General features: G+C 40.7%; 1 protein-coding gene across 2 annotated transcripts in view; it reads left to right on the forward strand.

Moving 5' to 3' along the window:
- Positions 1–18,233, forward strand: part of LOC106963085 (adhesion G protein-coupled receptor A1) — a 65,526-nt gene extending 47,293 nt beyond the window's left edge. For both annotated transcript variants that reach the window (XM_015057807.1, XM_015057808.1), the window contains 3 exons: positions 5,394–5,539; positions 15,503–15,598; positions 15,682–18,233. In XM_015057807.1, the coding sequence (XP_014913293.1) occupies positions 5,394–5,539; positions 15,503–15,598; positions 15,682–17,098 (1,659 nt within the window). In that variant the 3' untranslated portion in view covers positions 17,099–18,233. The remainder of the gene's footprint in view (positions 1–5,393; positions 5,540–15,502; positions 15,599–15,681) is intronic.
- Positions 18,234–18,674: the final 441 nt, after the last annotated feature.

Here is an 18,674-nt window from a genome sequence, read left to right on the forward strand (position 1 = left end):
ATGTGAAGCACTTTGAAATGCCTTGCTGCTGAAATGTGCTATACAAATAAAATTTGATTGATTGATTGATTGATTTGGAAGATATGAGTTTGGACATTTAAATTCCCTTTGATGTCCATAAAGTTCATTTGAATTGAATTGAAATGAACCGAACATGTCATGTCGTGGAAGTTATGTGAAATTATGTACGACACAGTGTTCAGTACGCCACCTTGAGTTGATATAGTGTCATTCCCGTATATCTTCACATAGCAGTTTCTATGTGAGAAAAGGTGAATTACTGCAAAGTTTGCTGTCCTGACATGTTACTTAAAGGGAATTTCAGCTGTTGGTTTGACGGTCAGTGTGTGTAAAGCTCCAGTATCATGCTTCATGTTCAGTCTGTTAACATAATTGGCCCCATTTCTGCTCGGGAACCTTTTATGGTTTGGTTTTATTTGTCTCTTTGTCTCAGGGCTACTGAACATATTTTTTATGCCATTCCTGGATTCAATCAGTGCTAACAGGATAACTCTGGGCAGATTTTGGGCAGACGCCCATAACATTTGCCAGGACACAATTTGGCATAATTGCAGGACTACTATAGGAGACGTAAGATCACATGACACACACACACACACACACACACTGTCAGCCACCTGTACACCTCCAAGCAGTGCCTGCAGTGTCACCCACCATCCAGCATGTGTGCACATGTTCAGGATTGAAAATAAGTGCTTGCTCTCCCTCCAAAGAACATTTTTTAGGAGTTGTTGCTAAATTTCAGGCGTACACTTTGACATCCACCTGTCCTTTATGTGCCTGTTTCCCCTGTCTTGAACTGTTGCACGGTTTCTCTGGAGGATCTCGTGTCTTTGAGGCCTCAAAGTTATCTCTAATCTCAGTTTCTGTCTTTCCTTCAAAGAGCGCCTGCTTTAATATCGACTTGAACGCCACCCCAGCTGTCACACTGCATCACCTCGGTGGCTGTTTTTAGCAGCAGAGCAGCGTATCCTTCCTCCTATATCTTTTCCTCACATCAGAACATCTGCATTTGGACAGCACGTTTCAGGTGATTGCTCAGTGACTGAGACTGTTGGTAGAGCATCAAACATTAATTAAGAACGAAACTTAGCACAGGATGTAACCTAGATGTGACTCTGCATTGAGCTGTCAGTGTTAAGAAGACACACAGAGAGGATTTCCTCATTAGTTTATCTCTGTGAAATTAGGTGGATTTTTACTAAGGAAATAGTTTTGTCGTATTATAGAGAAGAGAAAGAAACCTTTGCTATTGTAAAGCAACAACAGCACCAAGTGTTGCTTTGCTCAAAGACTCATCCAGAGCTTTTTTTTATTACTTTTCTGATGATGACAAGTTGTAGAACAGCTTGAACAGCCACAGTGTCTTGGCATGTCAGACATACAGTCTGTGGACTGACACTAGTGACAGAAAAATGTAATGGTTTCTTTCACCCTTGGTTTGTTTCACAGCCCAGCCGTTGCCCTGGCAAATAACCCATTTTATTATTTATCACCACATTTTTTTTTTAATTAAGTCAAGATTAATTAGCAAAATCCTATTTATGAGTTTATTTTGTTTTATGTTGTTTCATTTGAGGATATCGGGGCACAAACCAAGGCTTATTGAAAATTTAGTTTAATGACATTTTTTGTTTATTCTTTTCAGTGGAAAATGGTAAGAAAGTCGTGAACTGCCTGAACATGCCCGCATGTTTTCCAGAGTTCATAGCAATTGGGAGTGACTTGAACCAGGCAGGACTAAGATCCATGTTGATTTTGTTACGACACGCAATGAGGAGGGTGACAGGGAGAGAAAAAGATCTTTAATGTTCACCGTTAGACAACATTAAACCAGGGATTTTCAAAGTACGGTTGCTGTTTGTGGCCCTCAGGAGGATTTCTGTACAGCAAGAATGGTGCAAGTTTATATTTTTTTTCCATTTTCTTCCTCTTTTTTACACCTGATGATGTTAAACCATGTCGCAAAAAGATTGGCATCCACTTTACATTAGACACTTTAGATGCCAAATTGCTGCTTAGGAAAAAAAACGAGATAAAAAAAAACATTCCTGCAGAACTGAAATACCAGGAGAATTTAGGAAACATCTGTTGGCAGCTAGCAGAAATCTGAAAATAGGACATCGTCAAGTGGTTCCTTCAATAATCCAAAATATATGGTTAAATAAGATAAATTGTTAATGAGAAACGAATTCAATGTACTTCCATGGCCACTCCAGGCCCTGAACTTGAGTCTAATAGAAAACTGTCGGTGAGCTGAAGAGGAGGAGCGTCAAAGGACCCAGGACTCGTCCTCTGAGACCTGATGGTCTGCTGATAGATGATGTTTGCAGGAGGTCAAATGTAGACTACTTCTAAATATACACTTAAGATGAGCGCAGAAGGAAGGCACACTCTTTCTCCTGGGTCTGCTGCTCTCAGCTTGGTTATTACCCCAACAAACAAGCAGCCAGAAGGCAGGATGCAGGCTGGCATCAAGTTCACGTGATGATGAATTCAGATTATTAACATTTATTCATATCGTTGTTGTATGATAAAGTTTAAACAGGAGAGAGAATAATATTTAGTTCAATTGTATTTGTTCATTATTAAATATTGATAAATAAACGATAAATAAAGAAATGAGAATTTCTTGAAATTATATAAACAAGTTTTGCAAAAATGTGCAAAGCAAAACATTTTGTTTTCAGTTTCTATTCAGCTTTTGCTGTCACAGATTCACATCATAGTCTTCATCTTTGTTTGGCCAAATTTGGTTTAGTACAGATATTTTTGTTGTTCTAATCTTAACATTTGAACATCTCAGTCTTCCTTATCTTGGATTTTTCTGTAATCACGTATTTCTGGAACATGACTGGGAGATTTCAAGTAGCTTCACGTTTGATTCTTTTCACATTTTTGTTAGTTATCTTGTATTTTTTATATTTTTTCATACAACCTTAGAGCCTGGCATCCATTTGAAAGAATTGTTTTCCCCTCTGAAGCTGTTAAAACAATTTTTCAGTCGATTTGGCCTGAGGAAGAGAAGTGACCTAATAATGACGTACACCTGGATGTGGGGCATTGATCTCTGTAGGCCATCATCCCGTATACACAAATCCAATACACATTTAATTTTTATGTGCTGGAATTGGAAGCATACATAAAAACAATGATATGATCGAACAGCTAGTTGCCTGATGCACACACAGTGTGTTTTCACAGGCCCATAACAGATTATATATTGTGTTTTTGATGTTGAAAGAAAGGAGACTTCTTCACTGAGCTCAGTTTCTTGTCACACCAGTTACTACTTTAACCTATGTTTTGTTTCTGCACACCTACAGCAGTACAGGACGGCTTGTGTGCAGGAAATGGGGAAAAGCAGATAAACACACGACCAGTGTGCTTTTCTAGGAGACACTGATGCCCATAAGTCATTTGTCTCTGATGCTGGACTTTTGTTTCTGTTATGTTTCCAATTCGTTGCTCGGCTGTCTGATTTGAGAGGGGCTCGTTGTGTCTGAATCACAACAGGAGTTTATTTTGTTGTTTTTTTTTTTTTCATGGAGCTAGCTGTCAAGCTATAACTTTCAGATTACTTTCTGCTCCGTCAGAGTCTTGATGACCTAAATTGCTGTTCTTTTCAGCTTTGGGGACATTGCAGCTCTGCAAAAGGATGCGGAGGGACAAAAATCACACCAGTCAGTCAACGTCATGCAATAGAAAATATAAAGATTACATATAAAGACAACACAGAACTTGAAACTCTATATCAAAGAAATACATGAAAGGTACTAGTTTATACAGAAATGTTGTATTAATTTAATACATGTTTATCCAACATAGAAATAACCCAGTAAATCAAAAAGATCTCATCTCAGGCATGGATTTCGGATTAGTTTTTTAACTTTGTTTCTTTTAATTGATGGTTTTGCAACATCCAACTTAGATTAAATCGAACAGATTTGGGTGGACATTTCTTACTGTGGATTTTCTAGACAATGTCCAAGGTATGCATTCAGGCTAAAATATGTCCACATAACGTTACACATTTCTCTGAGCAAGTTGTATCTTGGCGTCAGACTTTTTGTAGCCATCAACAGCTTCAGCCATAATGCTGGTCCGATATGTTGCCTTGTGTCTTGGCAGAATTTGTCGGGTTTCCTTGCATAACGTAGCTTTTAACAGTCAGAAAACTCAGTCCTTGTCTCTTCTCATCATATGTTGACACCTGGACATATTTAGCTGTTCTAATATAAATATGATCCCAATCATGTCATATAATCGTACCATTCAAACCATTATTTTTCCCACAACGGCAAAATAAATGATCAAGAATCCAAAATGTTTGACCTTCATGATCTATCTTATGTTCCTTTTTTTTGATTGAAGTCAACTGTTGCTCCACAGTAGGGGTTAGCCTTTATTTGTTTCACTTTGTAAAACATCTTTAGGCGATTAATCAGTCAGATTCCGATCATTTGAAATCTTTTCCTGTCCTCTTGTAATCATATTAAAAAAGCATCTCATCCTGTCTGTTCTTGGCTCTAATGAACCTCTGAAGTGTGCAGACTCCAAAGCAGTGATTGACTTCCCACCCGCTCTTTGCTCTCTATAAACAGCTCACGGACACTTCCAATTAGTGTCCGGTCCGCTGCATGCTAGCTTCAGTCCCCAGGCCTATCATGTTGGAGAGAAGCCATTTGATTGGGTGTCTCAGGTTGGCAGTTCATCATGAACAGACTGACTGGGCGGTGGAAAAGGCTTAGAGCATTTTAATTTTCTCGCTCCATTCTCCAAACGCTCATCTCCTCTTTGCCACATCCCTATCTGGGTTCTGTTTCTGTAAGCTGGCAAAGCCTTTAAACAAAGTTAGATCAGTTCCACCATCCAAACATATTTCATGAATATTAAAGTGAGCAGGAAAGGAGATGTGTACATTGCGTGCAAAAGCGCAGTCACTCAGTGCTGGTGTTCAACGTGATCATAATTTATATTCAGACTTGTTATTCAGTGTGCACACCTCGTGTCGTTTAGCTGAACTGATAAGAAACTGCTCCGTATCCTCCAGTGTCGCCTCACTACGATTCTCCTCTCCCAAACAACCTTGATGGTTCAATCTGACTTTTAAGCCTGTTTTCCTATTCTTGCACTGCTGTGCTTTAATGAAGCATTCTGGTCTTGCAGGGAAGCGTCGTCAGAGTTACCCTTGGTCTGACATTGATAATGTTTCACAGTGAGGTGTGTGAGATCGTCTTGAACATATTTTCTTTGAGCTAAACGAACGTTGTCTCATCTGACATTTTTCCCCAGGAACGTGCTTGTAAGGCGGCGCTTAAGTTCGGAGAAGTCAAAGAAATAATTTGATGCACCCTCTGCCACCCCCTCAGGTCGGGTTCGTGCTGCACTACTCGTCTCTGTCGACGATGCTGTGGCTCGGGGTGACAGCCAGGAACATTTATAAGCAGGTGACCAAGAAGTCTCCACAGAGTCAAGACGGTGACCCACCTCCACCCCCTAAACAGCCCCTGTTGAGGTAAGCACTGATGTCCTCCTTAGCCTTGACTTGTATGAGGTGAAAAGGACTTAAACCGTCATGTCGATCTGTGCGTGCATTCGTTTTCATCTTTCTTCCAGTTTTTGCTGCTTGTGCTGTGTAGTTCTTTGAAGGTCAAACTCTGGGTCAGTGCACAACTTTCCTATTTCATCTTAGACTTTAGGGTCTTCAAGGTGTTTCCAGGCAATTCCTGTTCCAAGTTTCTTTTTTTTTGTACAAGCATTGGTGAACAAATCATTCAAATCAGTTGAAACACAGATAGAAGACATCCATTATTTTTGCTTGTGAGTATTTAACTCTGTTAAAAATGGTCGGACGCTGCCTATTTCCAGCAGACAACGTGGTAGAGGCAACCAACAGCTGGTCATGAACACACTCAAACCCCAGGGCAATGTGTAATCTTTATTTGATCCAAGATGGATGTGTTCCCACTGGGCTTGATGTTAGCCTTGCATACTGGGGTAGGGTTAGGAGACGGGTGTTGGTTCAGGCACTTGTAGCAGTTTGTCTGGTAACGCCTGTGAATTGTTGGTCATTTTCTGCACCACTTTACTTGGAGAGTCACCTCGTTGTGACTGCATGCCAGTGGAGGGTGAGGATGACCCGCTGTGTTCAGGGGTCGTTTTTATATGTAGGTGGCCTGATTCCTGGTCTGTGTCCATCCCAAGGCCGATGCTGCAGCCTGCAGCACCGCCTACCCAACCTGCCCTCTCCTCCAATATGATGACAAACTGTTTCTGCCTCCACTTCTTTTCAGCAATGCAACATAATCATTACAGGTTTTCCTAATGCTAATGAGACTTGTGATAAACTAATAAGTAGATAAAAAACATAATTAGTGTTTTTGCTATAGGTATATTACCAACATAGACCATAGATATGAGAATTCATCATTTCCATCTCAACAACATGGTTGTACTGACAAAGCTGCATCTGGTAAAGATATACTGAATTCTGAAAAACTAAGGTTGTCTGGTATACATTTGCTTTCATTTGAACTTTTGTACACATTTTACATCACTAAGATCATACTAACATTGTCCTTGAAATGTCAGATGAAACAATAATTTGTGGTTGGAGAAACGTTTGATGTATTTAAAGAAGTAAGCATTTAATCCTGTTTGCGTCGGTGCCATCGGCAGTGGTGATGCCGGCGAAGATTAGTGAAAACACAAACTTCACCTCAGCTAGAAAGGTTAAATCTTCCAGAAATAATTTACCATACAATACTGACTTGTTTAATATTTTAAATTAAATAAGTTTGTAAATAGTTTTTGCACTTTTCACAGATAAAATCTTCACAGAGACAAAGAAAAACTAAATTTCATGTTTTTCTAAAACTCATTCATTGGAGGCGTAATTGATCAGTTACTTTGGGATATTGTCAGAGTTTTTTTTTTTTTTTTTTTTTGTTTCCTGTTTGTCCAAAACGTCGACCTGTGATTTCTGAGCTGCTCTGGGTGAAGGGAAGGTCAGCCATGATGATCCGCTCAGTCCTACAGGTCCTGAAGACAGCTTTCGAAAAAATGCAGTTAAAGAAATGACATCATTTTAAAACTGCATTTAACTTTATTTATATTGTCTTTGCCAGATGAAAAATTAGTCTGATGATCTAAAACACACAAAACCTTGTATGAGTCGTATGACCCTTCTTATTTTTTTCATGAAATAAATTGCTGATCGTCTCAAATTCACAGGTAGTTTTATTTTCTGTGGAATAATTTATTAATTTGAGGTATTTTTAAATCCTTGGTCAGGCACACAGGAGTCCACCTTTTATCTAATTTTATCTGCAGGTGTTTTATCTGGATGTCTCGGAAAGCTCTCTCAACATGACAGGTGATGATGGCTCATAGGCGAGGATGCCAGATCTTTGATGTCAGAAGTTTAAATTAGGCTGGTTTCATCTTTTATTTTTAAAAAGATTTTAACAACTGGCATCTCTTATGCGCGCCCTGATCGTATTTCTTTTTGCAGATGGAATATGGAAACATTTGTTTATAAAATTAGATGTATTCAACAGTTTCCCTTTCCTTCTTTTGTATATGACTGTGCATGGCCACTGATTTTGGTTTTTGGGTTTCTTTATTTGCTCTCCTTGTCTTTCTCCTGTGTTTCCCATCTTTTGTTTTGTTTCGAGGGCAGCGATGGTTTTAATAGGACGAGTTATTGAACAGTTTATCTGCAGAGACACATGCAGCTTGTGAAGACTGTTGTAACTCGACATAGCTGTCAGATTTTCCTCTGCGTACCACTCTGGTCTCATTTTGGGGTTTTTTTTAGTGATCATATTTAATCAGTTACAGAAACTGTTTGTAGAGCTGACATTCGAGACAAACTGCAGCTTATGTAACACTCACAGCCTTCAGATTACAGCATAAAGATAAACTAAACCTCCCTTAAATGCCACTAAGCACTGATCAATAAAGCTTTTTGCTGGGTATTGGGCAGCTTTGTTACATTTTCTGGCTTCCTGTGAAGTTTATTAAGTTTAACTGAAGCATTTTAATTAAAAAGCCTGACGGAGCAGCTTCTTTCTCTCACTACTATAAGAACTTATTGGAGGATTCAATCCCACAATTCTCTGCCTATCCTGGCATAATCTTGGAATACTTAAAACTATTGCTATGGGTTAGTTGTTTTTTTTTTCCTGCAAAATAATGCATTGTAGTTGCAAGCTTGCAATTTGTTCTTTACAAAGGTTTGACAAACATTTAAGAGGATTAGCTGTTAGACCCATCCAGAGGTCCTTCTGCAGTGAGAAGCTGTTCTGTGAACTCTGATGCAAATCTACAACAGTTTCATTTAAACGATCAAAGGTAGATAAACAGATGCAAACTGGGGGAAAACACTGCATATGTTCTGTACTGTGCCATATCTGAATTAGTTTAGTAAATTGTATTCAGCCTTTACTGACCTTTGAACTTCAAGAGTATTCCAGTGACTCACAGCAACAAGGACCAGGGTTAAAGTCTGTGATTGGGTAGAGTTTGCATGTTTGAGTGTCTGTTCTGGGACAGACTGGAAAAATATCAAAGGTGTAACCCACCAATAGAAATAAGCGAAGATTTGGCATGTAAAGAAAATAGATTAATGGTGGATTTTCACGTCTAAAAAAAAAAAACCAAAGCAATAAAAAAATTTTGAAGTAAAGTTTCTATCAGGATTTGATCCCAACAGGTCGTTGCTTTAAAATCAAAGATCTCATTTACCAGAGAGGAAAGAAAAATTACAAACTCAGTAACAAATAATTGGCAAATATGACTCAGTTAAAGTATTGGCTAAAAACTAGAGCAGGATTCATAAAAAGATTTAGCTGATCTCACTTAACAGTTTAGTTTTCTGTTCAAAAAAATAAAATAAAAAAAAACTTCCAAATTACCAAAAAGGCAAACATTTTATTCTCAAGCTGCTCCCACATTGTTTTCTAACTTTTTAGCCTTTATGAGCAACACAGTTTCTGACAGGCGTAAGAATGAGAAAGATTATAATATCATAACAGAACAAAATAACAAAGTATGCAAAAAACAAGAATATTAAAGGAATAATAAAACAAGAAGAGAAGCAACTTAGAGGCTGTGTTTGACTTTTTTCAGGAACGTTCCACCCTCGTTCCTCGTTGCCAACAAATGACTCACAAAGTACGGATGATATTTAGAAAATGAGAGACTAATTCCTGCACTTAAATGTCAACATTGTTTTGTGAAACTGTTCCTACTCTTAAGTCACTTCTAATATTTTTAGATGTCAGTTTTCTAGGACAAATACTCTTATGCTCAGTTCATACACAATCAATGTGATGTGAAACAGTTGCACTGCAAAGGTTTTATGTTAACTCTGATCTATCGGCAGCACACATGCAGGTGTTAAATGATATATCCTTAGCTCACAAAAACATTTAAAGGACGCGTGACATCTAGAGAAATTAAAGAAGCAGAATTTAACCAAATTTCATTAATCCGACAAAATGGACCATGACTCAGCCAGACAAACAAAGAGCAGATTAGCTTCAGGTTAGCATTCAAAAAACTGTTTTAGGCTTAAACCATAAAGTCCAGGTTTCAACCACTGATAGTTGACATACTGACAACTTTAAAAATAATTGAATGCTAATAAATCCTGCGGTTTATAAAACTCAGCGAAGTACTGGCAGCCGTACATCAGGGCACCTTTACGTGAAACGTAGCATTCAGAGTGAATTCAGTTACTGGTAAAGCAGGGAAAAGTTTGAACCTCAAACCTCTGCAGCATCATTTGAAATTAAAGATAAAAGGAGAAGATGGAGATCAGGAGACCTGATGTACTTTGTGCTGGGAAAGTGGTGAACTTTTGAACTCCAGATTTGCACTAGTAAAACTTTCTCAGTTATTTTGACTTTAGGTTCAAACATATGTGCCCCGAAGTCCAGACAGTGCTGAACGTCATACAATGGCACCAACTTCAGCCCAGTTGTCTGTGTGTAGGTTTTTACCACAAACACTAGTACCTATAAAAATATACACAAAGAAATGATCAAACCCCGAATCCGCTCAGGGATCTATTCCTGAAAAGTCTCAAAATCTAGTTACCCGCTGACCTATAAGCGTTGTGTTTCTTGCTAAATAAATTCCCAGACGCCTGCGTGAACGAGGGTTTTAATGGCGAACGTTCCAGAGGCTCCCCCATCCTCCTCCGCTTGCAAAGAGAGGCCGTTTGTCTGGGGGCAGGCGGAGGGATTGTGTGCTGCAGCAGGCTAGCTGATCCTCAGTGATTGACTGTAATGCTCGCCGTCAGACCGACTCATGCAATGAGACTTAACAGCTGGAGACAAATCTATTTCTCACTCCTCTCCTAACAACCACCTCATCCCTCCTCATCCACCTCTTTTCCTGTTCTCCCTGCCTGACAGCCTTTGATCACATATTCAGCCCACAATCACAGTGACTGTTATCAGAAGTAGGCCACTCTGTGTTTAAATACTTTTGTTAATGAATCAGCTGACTGGCATGTAGTCGGCTGTGTGTGTCATTCCTCATTAAGACGAGGATTTCTTCTTCTTCTTCTTCCTGTATTAACATCCACCATCAGTTAAATGCCCCAAAGTTCTTCTATTTCTAGTTCTCAGTAATTATAAGAGTAAACAGAGAAATGTATCATGTTACTGTGTGAATATATAACAATAGATTTGCACTGGACGTAAATATCAAAAGCTACTTTAAAGCTACAGCAGAAGAAAGTGGCTCAGTTCTTTAGAATATATTGTAAAGGAAGTTGGTATCGTTCTTATTTTCTTAGAAAATTGTGTTTAGTCACTTTGTTTTTCAAACAGGGACCTTAATGTGTCATTCAGCAAACATGAATTTGAACAAAACTTCCTGGCAAATATTTTGCTCAATATCTGCATGAGCTCCACAGCTTAGATCATCAGCTGCTACAATGTGTCTTATCGTGTGCACACAACTTTATATTTCTGTTTCTACATAACTAATGAGTTAAAATGTCCTCAAAGTTAAAGAAGAGACACAAAAGTCATTAGTTTTGGTCCCCAAAATGCAAAATCAGAGATGGAGACTCAGAATCAGTGACAGAGCATGTCAGAAACCATAGGGGAAATTAAATAAATACACATAAAGTTTATTCATAATTGTGCTTAAATTTGGATTAAAAAAAAACTATGAATGCTTTTATTTTCAGGAGGTTAGACTATCACAAAGGTGTGTCTATCATGTGTAAATAAATTTAAAAAAATAATCAGCTGCAGCTCAGAAATAATGACAGAAGAGTTCAAAGCAAGACTGGAAAATTCATTTGATCACATTAGTCACCGTTCCAGTTTATAAAAGGAGATATTTAAAAAGCGTGTGGTCTGCAATCTTGATGGATCAGGATTCTCAATAATTCCTACAGAAAATAGTTTGTAGAGATATAAAACTTCTGGACTCCTCAGGACCTCAGAGTCGTCCTGCTTGGTACCTCAACCTGACAATGTTCAATTCAGACAAACAAAAATCTAACTTTTCCTGTGAAGAGCTTTTCAAACTCATTATTTATTTGCCAGTTTCAGCTTTGTAATGGGGAATACATCTAGACAGTTTTGGTTGTTCTGATGGAAACGATCCTAGTTTGGACCAGAAGGAGCTGGATGCATTTTCGTTCTGTCAGTTTTACCAAAAATACTTTGTTTTGTTGACGTGACAATATGGACATTTTGCAAAACTGTGATTTTATTTTGGTTTCATATCAAATTTAGTTTTGGGTGAGAATAACTGAGTTTTAGGATTCTGCATCAGTTTTACCCCTTCATCAATTTTTAATGCATTTTCTTTCTGTCATCCTGCATCTATGAGCAATCCGTCTGATTCCTCTGTGGGTTTTTCATGGTTTTGTTAAGGTTTTTTCATCAATTATGGAGATAAGAATCCATAAAAATAATGAAAATGTCACATATAATTTTATTTATTTGCATATTAGTTTTTAAATAATCTTTTTTTTGACTTTTCTTATTGCTGGTTCTCCATTTGGCCCAGTTGGATCTTTGGAAATGAGGACATCTGACCAAACCAAGAGACACTTTGTGATGGCAGATATGATTCATTGGAGTTTAGTGCAAAAACAGTTTCTGGTAGATAATATGTTTCATAAAGTACAAAGTAACTGAGTCATTAGTTGTCAAATTGAGGAAATGATCAAAAAATACCAAAGGGACGGATTGGATCTGAGTGGCTGGAAAAGCACAAATTAGTAGAATCTTTAGCACATGTCCGCTGCGATCCTGATGTGTCTTCCCAAAACTCTGAATGTGAGCCGAAGAAATTGAAAAGAACTTAAAAGAAAGATTAAAGGGATTATTTGATCAGATAAATATGACATTTTCAGGCATGTTCACTTAACCCAAACATAAAAAGGTTATTTGTCTTTTTAAACAGTGAATGTAGATATTTGGATTCAACTCCATAAGGCTCAAAATGTTCCAGTTTTGCATATTGGTTGATGTGTATAAAGAACCCTTCAGCATTTAGTGTAAACCTTTAAAGAGCCTGAATACATGGAGTCCTGTTTTATCCACGAGGAAATGTTCTGTGCTGGTTTGACCGTCACTTGTCCCCAGCTGTTCTATGTAAGTCCTGGATGAGGTCCAGAGAGAGGACAAGACCCCGTCACAAAGCAGAGGACGCTGCATGGGCAGAGGAACAAGGATGAGAGGGGAGTCGCTGTGTAGATGGCGACTAAAAGCCACTTCAGGGTCTATTTATATCAGATGATTGCTGCCTCTGAGCTCAGTTAAAAGCAAAATTCCTTTTTAAAGGCTTTTTTTTATTTATTTTTTATTTTTTACTGGAATTGCCAAAATAAAAGAAAGTGTGCATGTAATGCAGAGCAGTGTGTGTTTAGATGTTCATGCAAAACAGTTTCTGTATCTGGCAAGACTTTTAAAATCACACAGCAGCTTTATGGACAAAACCAAAGCAGCAAGCCGACTGCCTCGGTCGCATGTTTCTGCCACGTCTGCTTCACGCGTGCTCCAAGCTGGCGTTCCTTTAGGGGACGTTGGACAAGAAGGGTTTGAGAGCACATGGCGCTGTAACGTCCACACGTTCCCCTCATGTATGCTTATCTGCCTGACGGCTGCGTAAATGGCTTTCTGTTGGAGGAGCGTCCCCCGGGGTGCCACTCCACTCAGAAACAGTGACAGGCCGCTAATGCCGACACCCTCAACCCCTCACTGACCAGCTCAGACAAACATCTTGATTGTAATTGAATTTTTGGGCTTCAGTGATGAAGGAAAGATTGTTAGAGAAGGAGAGAGATGGCAGAAAGAAGCAGAAGGGAGGAAACTAGGGATGAAGATGGATCGGTGGAAGGGTTAGGGTAGGGTGGCGGAGGCTGTGATTAAACAGGACGCAGGAGGAAATAGCAGAGTGTTATGTTGGAAAGTGGATGACAGTGCAGAGGAAGAGGAGGAGGACAGTAGAGAGGAAGGGGTGAGTTGTGTGTCTGTAATGAAATCATAGGGTCTCACTTCCTGTGATGCTCTGTGCCGAGTTATTTAGTTTTATTCATGTCTCCTCTGTGGTCCAGGCTTTTCTTTTATTATTTCTTTAACTTGTCACAAAATAAATAGTTACTATTTTAGAGAACTAACTAGTTCAGCATCAGTTTTTTTCAGTAATTCAGTTCAGATTGTTGCTGTTGTGGTGCGTTCACACCAAGCGCGTCACACGCATCAAAAATGCATCCGACGCTTCGAGTTCGACGTATTTGCACTTTGAATGCAGACAGCTGACATGTTGCTTTGCGCCTCGCGTTTGGCGCATCAGGCGCCTCTGGTTTACATCCACAGAGGCGCGTCGAGGGCACGTCAGATGCGTCGTCGTTGTCAGTGGCCGGACGTTCTTGATGCGTCAAACGCCAGATGTGCGAAACGCGCCCTTGTCCTGCCGTCCTGCAGCCGGACGCGCCTGGCACACACAGCGCATTTGGTGTCAACGAACCGTTACATAGACTCATTACAAACAGTTCAAGTGTTTCTTCTTATTAAATTTGAAAATTATAATTGACAATTGTTAAATTCAACTTCTGAAGAATTTTAAAAAGTTGTTAAATAGATAAGCTTGCATGCTGAAAAGTATATTCATTTACTTTTATGTACCTCCACTCAGTTTGATAAATAATGACACTTTTAATGCAACTTTGCATTAAAGGTGTCATTTTCTAACAACTGTCATGTCAGACACACTGGGCTTATTGTGCTTTGACTGTATTAATGCAATACAATGACATTTTCTTTGTTTCTATTGACAACACATCCTGAAGTTGTTGAACGAGCCTCTTGGGTCCACAAACGTCTCAAAGACGGCTTCATTTGTAAGTCAAGTGCTCATCGTCTGGAGTATATTTTGACCGGATAGTTTGAATCGCTGCTCTGACTACAAATGTCCTCGTAGGGTTTCGCTTCTTTCTTCATCTTCCACAAAACCTGCTGTGTTTGTAGAAAAAGGAAACGTGTTTGAGCTTAAATCAAGGACGTTCTATATGCAACTCGTAAAACCACGACTTGCAGCTCCATCATGTTCAGACGGACAGGAAGCAGATTTGTTTATGTAGTACAGTTTGCACTTTGGTTTGCAGTGAAGAAAACAAATAGTAGGTGTGATTGCGCCCCAAGCGTGTAATCACAAACATGCTGACATGCTCCAACGGTAAACAGAAATGATCCTTTTCTTTTTTTTATTTCTTTTTTTTTTGTTTTTAGATTGGCAGGTTTGGGAAAAACAAAGTAACAGAAACGGGTTTTCATGCCACGTGTCATTCTATGTCAGTCAAACTGTGGAAATACTCTCACACTGACTTTACTCAGTCTTACTTCAAGGTTAGCCAAGAACTTCACTCACGGCGTCATTCTGAACTCTGGAAGCAGTTCCAGCTTTTTAAAATGTTTTTAAGAAGTCTTGGTGCGTATATGTGTCTGTTTTGTGGCTCTTCTTTCTTTTTGCAGTCATCGATAATCTTCTGGTACATATTTTCTCTGGATAACTGTCTGTGCCTCTTGTAGGTTTATTTTTTAAAGCCTGTTAGTTTTCTGGCATTGAGGTGAAAGTATAAAGGTGAATGTGGAAGGCTGTTCAGGAATCCTCCTTCAGTCTGCTTTATCCGTCCCAAGGCCAGTTCTGATTTGGGATTATTGCCCTGTAGAGATGAATAATATTTTAAAATTTTCTTTCATCTGCGTTGATTCCAACTAGACGATGATCAAAACCAGCTAAGAATGGATGAAACAAGTCAGATGTCTTCTTGGGATTCAAATTTTTGTGTGGATTAGAGACAACATGCTAATTGATATTTCTGAGACATCTTAGTTCACTGAAATGATATAAAAATGTAGTTTTATATTAATAGCGTGTTTTATAAATTCTGTCCTATCTGACACTGTGTGGTTTTGTGTCTTCCTCTGCCACATCACAGATTTTATTTGGTCAGTGGTGGAGTGCCTCTCATCATCTGCGGCGTCACAGCAGCTGTTAATATAGACAACTATGGGAGCGGGGAGCAGGCACCATAGTGAGTTCTTGATGTGAAGACCTTGAAAGTTATGAATTTCTAATGCAAATCCAATGACTAAGCGTGGCTGGTTTGTGTTGCAGCTGCTGGATGGCATGGGAGCCCAGCCTGGGAGCCTTCTTTGGCCCCGTGGCCTTCATTGTGCTGGTGACGTGCATCTACTTCCTATGCACCTTCCTTCAGCTCCGGCGACATCCCGAGAAGAAGTACGAGCTCAAGCAGCTGACAGAGGAGCATCAGAGGCTGGCCGCCGCCGACGTGCCGACTCACTGTCACCAGGGAGCCGAGCCCGGAGCGCTGGCGGCCCCGTCTGGTGGGAGCAGCTGCCCCGCCGGCTGCCCCGGCATCCCCATCAACCCTGCACTGCTGGCCAATGAGCACTCCTTCAAAGCCCAGCTACGAACTGCGGCCTTCACCCTGTTCCTCTTCCTAGCCACATGGACCTTTGGTGCGTTGGCTGTGTCGCAGGGACACTTCCTAGACATGATCTTCAGCTGCCTTTACGGTGCCTTCTCCGTCACCCTCGGCCTCTTCATCCTCATCCATCACTGCGCCAAGCGTGACGACGTCTGGCACTGTTGGTGCTCTTGCTGTCCTGGAAGACGTGCCAACGCCTGCTCCGGCGCGCAGGGCTCTGCTCAGGCGCGGCCCAAGGTGAACGTGAACGGAGACACCCCGGGGCACGGTGGCCACGGTCACAGCCACTGCCACCACGACTCGCCGTGTCAGGCGAAAGCGCTGCTGAGCTGCAGCCACAGCGGGGCGGCTCACTGTAAACACGCCGCTCTTCCGTCCTCGCAGAATCACGTAACGTGTCTGGCGCCGGTGACTCCGTGCTGCGCCGCCCTGCACAGCCAGCAGCTGATGGAGGAGGAGCCCACGGCCACTCACGTGCTGCTGCACTCTGAACCAGGGATCCAGCTGCACCCCTGCCTCAAAAGCAGCACCAGGACTAAAAGTCGTCAGTTTGGACGCAAAGCCGGGGCGTCTGCCTGCGCGGCGGGGAGCGACAGGGAGTACGCCTACCACATCCCCTCTAGTGCCGACGGAGGCAGCATGCACAGCTCACACACTGACAGCCCCCACAGCACACGTGAGCGGCACGCCCACATCTGTCCGCACCTGGCCCACGAAGGCCACCACGACGGGCATCACAGATGCCACGCTACTGCAGCCACCCTGCATGAGTCTCTGGCGTGCCATAACCCGTGCCACAGGCATATCTGCTGCTCCAAGGCAGACCTTTTCCCTTCTCTGTGTCCGGCAGAATCGGGGGACACGGGCGTCTTCCTGTGCGGCTGCAGCAAAGTAGCCGAGGAGGAACCCGTGGTAACACATCACCATCTGGAGATGCATGCTCCACGCAGACAATCATGCCCCCAGAACCCGCCCAGTCAGAATGGGATTTTAAAGGGAGGCATGCATGAAGGACTTCTGTACACCTCAGACAGCACAGGGAATATACGCACCGGCCCCTGGAAGAATGAAACTACTGTGTAGTGCAGGAACACGACACGTTACGGGCGGCTCTCCCGCCTCATCCTGCCAAAATGAATTTCGCCTCCCTTTCTAGATGAAAAAAAAGGGAAAAAAAAGTGAAATAACATTTTAAACATCACAATCAACGTGAGGATTTTTTTATTTCAATATCCACGTTTATATGTCTGCTGTTTTCTTGTACAGAAATCTTATATCATGCAAACGCCTTCAGAGGTACATCCATAGACCGAGGAGAATCACTTTCAACACTAACAGTTTGTGAAATGTGTCTCACGTTATACCATCAGATTTACCTGGAGGTATTCCCACTGTTCCATATTACTGCAGATCTATCTCTCTATATATATTCAAAAAAATGAATGGTTGTATGTGTGACTATGTGTGTTAGTGCTCAGAGGCAACAAGCTGCAAGACGTTTTTACCCTGAATCTGAAACTACCGATAGTCTACGTTGACGGTGAATCTCCAGTACTTTGGCATTCATGTTCTAGACGACTAAACCAGCAATTTTAGACTTCATATGGGTATTTTTGCCATCACAACTGTGAATACCTACTAGAGATTTTCTAAATAATAAACAAAGATACCTTTGCTTGGCAGAGATGTGTGGGTGCCAGTTTAGTTGTAGAAAAATCACAGCAGAAAAAGCGAAGTAAAAAACTATGCGTGCTCCTATCCAGGTTTCTATTGATCGTGATGTCTATATGATGTCTTCACCTTAGTGTTTCCCTCTGCCTGAAAAGAAATAAAATCGACGGCACATCAGGAGGAACGGCGATGTCACTGTGGATGGTGAGCTGATGTCAGTGAGTTACTGGATTCGGTCCTTTTACTCAAAGTCGGGTCATGGCAGTGTTTTATCAGTCGGATTTTTATTCGTTTCATCTCGGTTTGCACATTTTCCTCCTGCTGATATGAAAGCTGCTTGTAAAAACAGACATTAACAGCTACAAAGTGTTTGAATGTAATCATTGGAATCAAACAACAAGCTGCTAAAGGGCCCACTTTGGGAAGCCTGCACAGGAGTGATCCTTATTTTTTCTTTCATACAAAGATGTGATAAACCTCTCATCCACAATTACTCAAAGCAAAATAACAAGAGCTGTCTAAAATACAAAATAAAACTCCTTTATATATTTTTATTTTATTTCATTTTTCATAAATGTTGAACAAAAGCTCCACATTGTGCAAATGCCGTTAATTATTTTGATCCCGTGCAACTATTGCTGCTGGTCTTAAATCTTTTTTTGTCACAAATGTCTGCTTTACATCCCATAGGTAATCTGCATTTGGCCACACGTTAAACACCTGCAGCTCTGGTCAGAAAATTATACGCATTTATCACTGGCAGAAATATGCTGTTAGTAGTTTTTGATGTATTCTTCTTCTCAGGCTTCAGTCTTCATACAAAAATGAAACAACTTTAAGGATTTCAACAACAATTAGATGCACAAGACTGAATTAGATGTGGATTTTTTCTAATCTATTATGGTCAGAGTTACAAATTAAAATTCCCCTCTCACCCTCCGTGGGTGGTCTCTTTCATCCTCTGAGCTCGGGTCCTCTACCAGAGGCC

The sequence above is a fragment of the Poecilia latipinna genome, unplaced genomic scaffold (assembly GCF_001443285.1).
Source record: "Poecilia latipinna isolate Pla-1442-1.1 unplaced genomic scaffold, P_latipinna-1.0 Scaffold1493, whole genome shotgun sequence".
NCBI classification, from domain to species: Eukaryota; Metazoa; Chordata; class Actinopteri; order Cyprinodontiformes; family Poeciliidae; genus Poecilia; species Poecilia latipinna.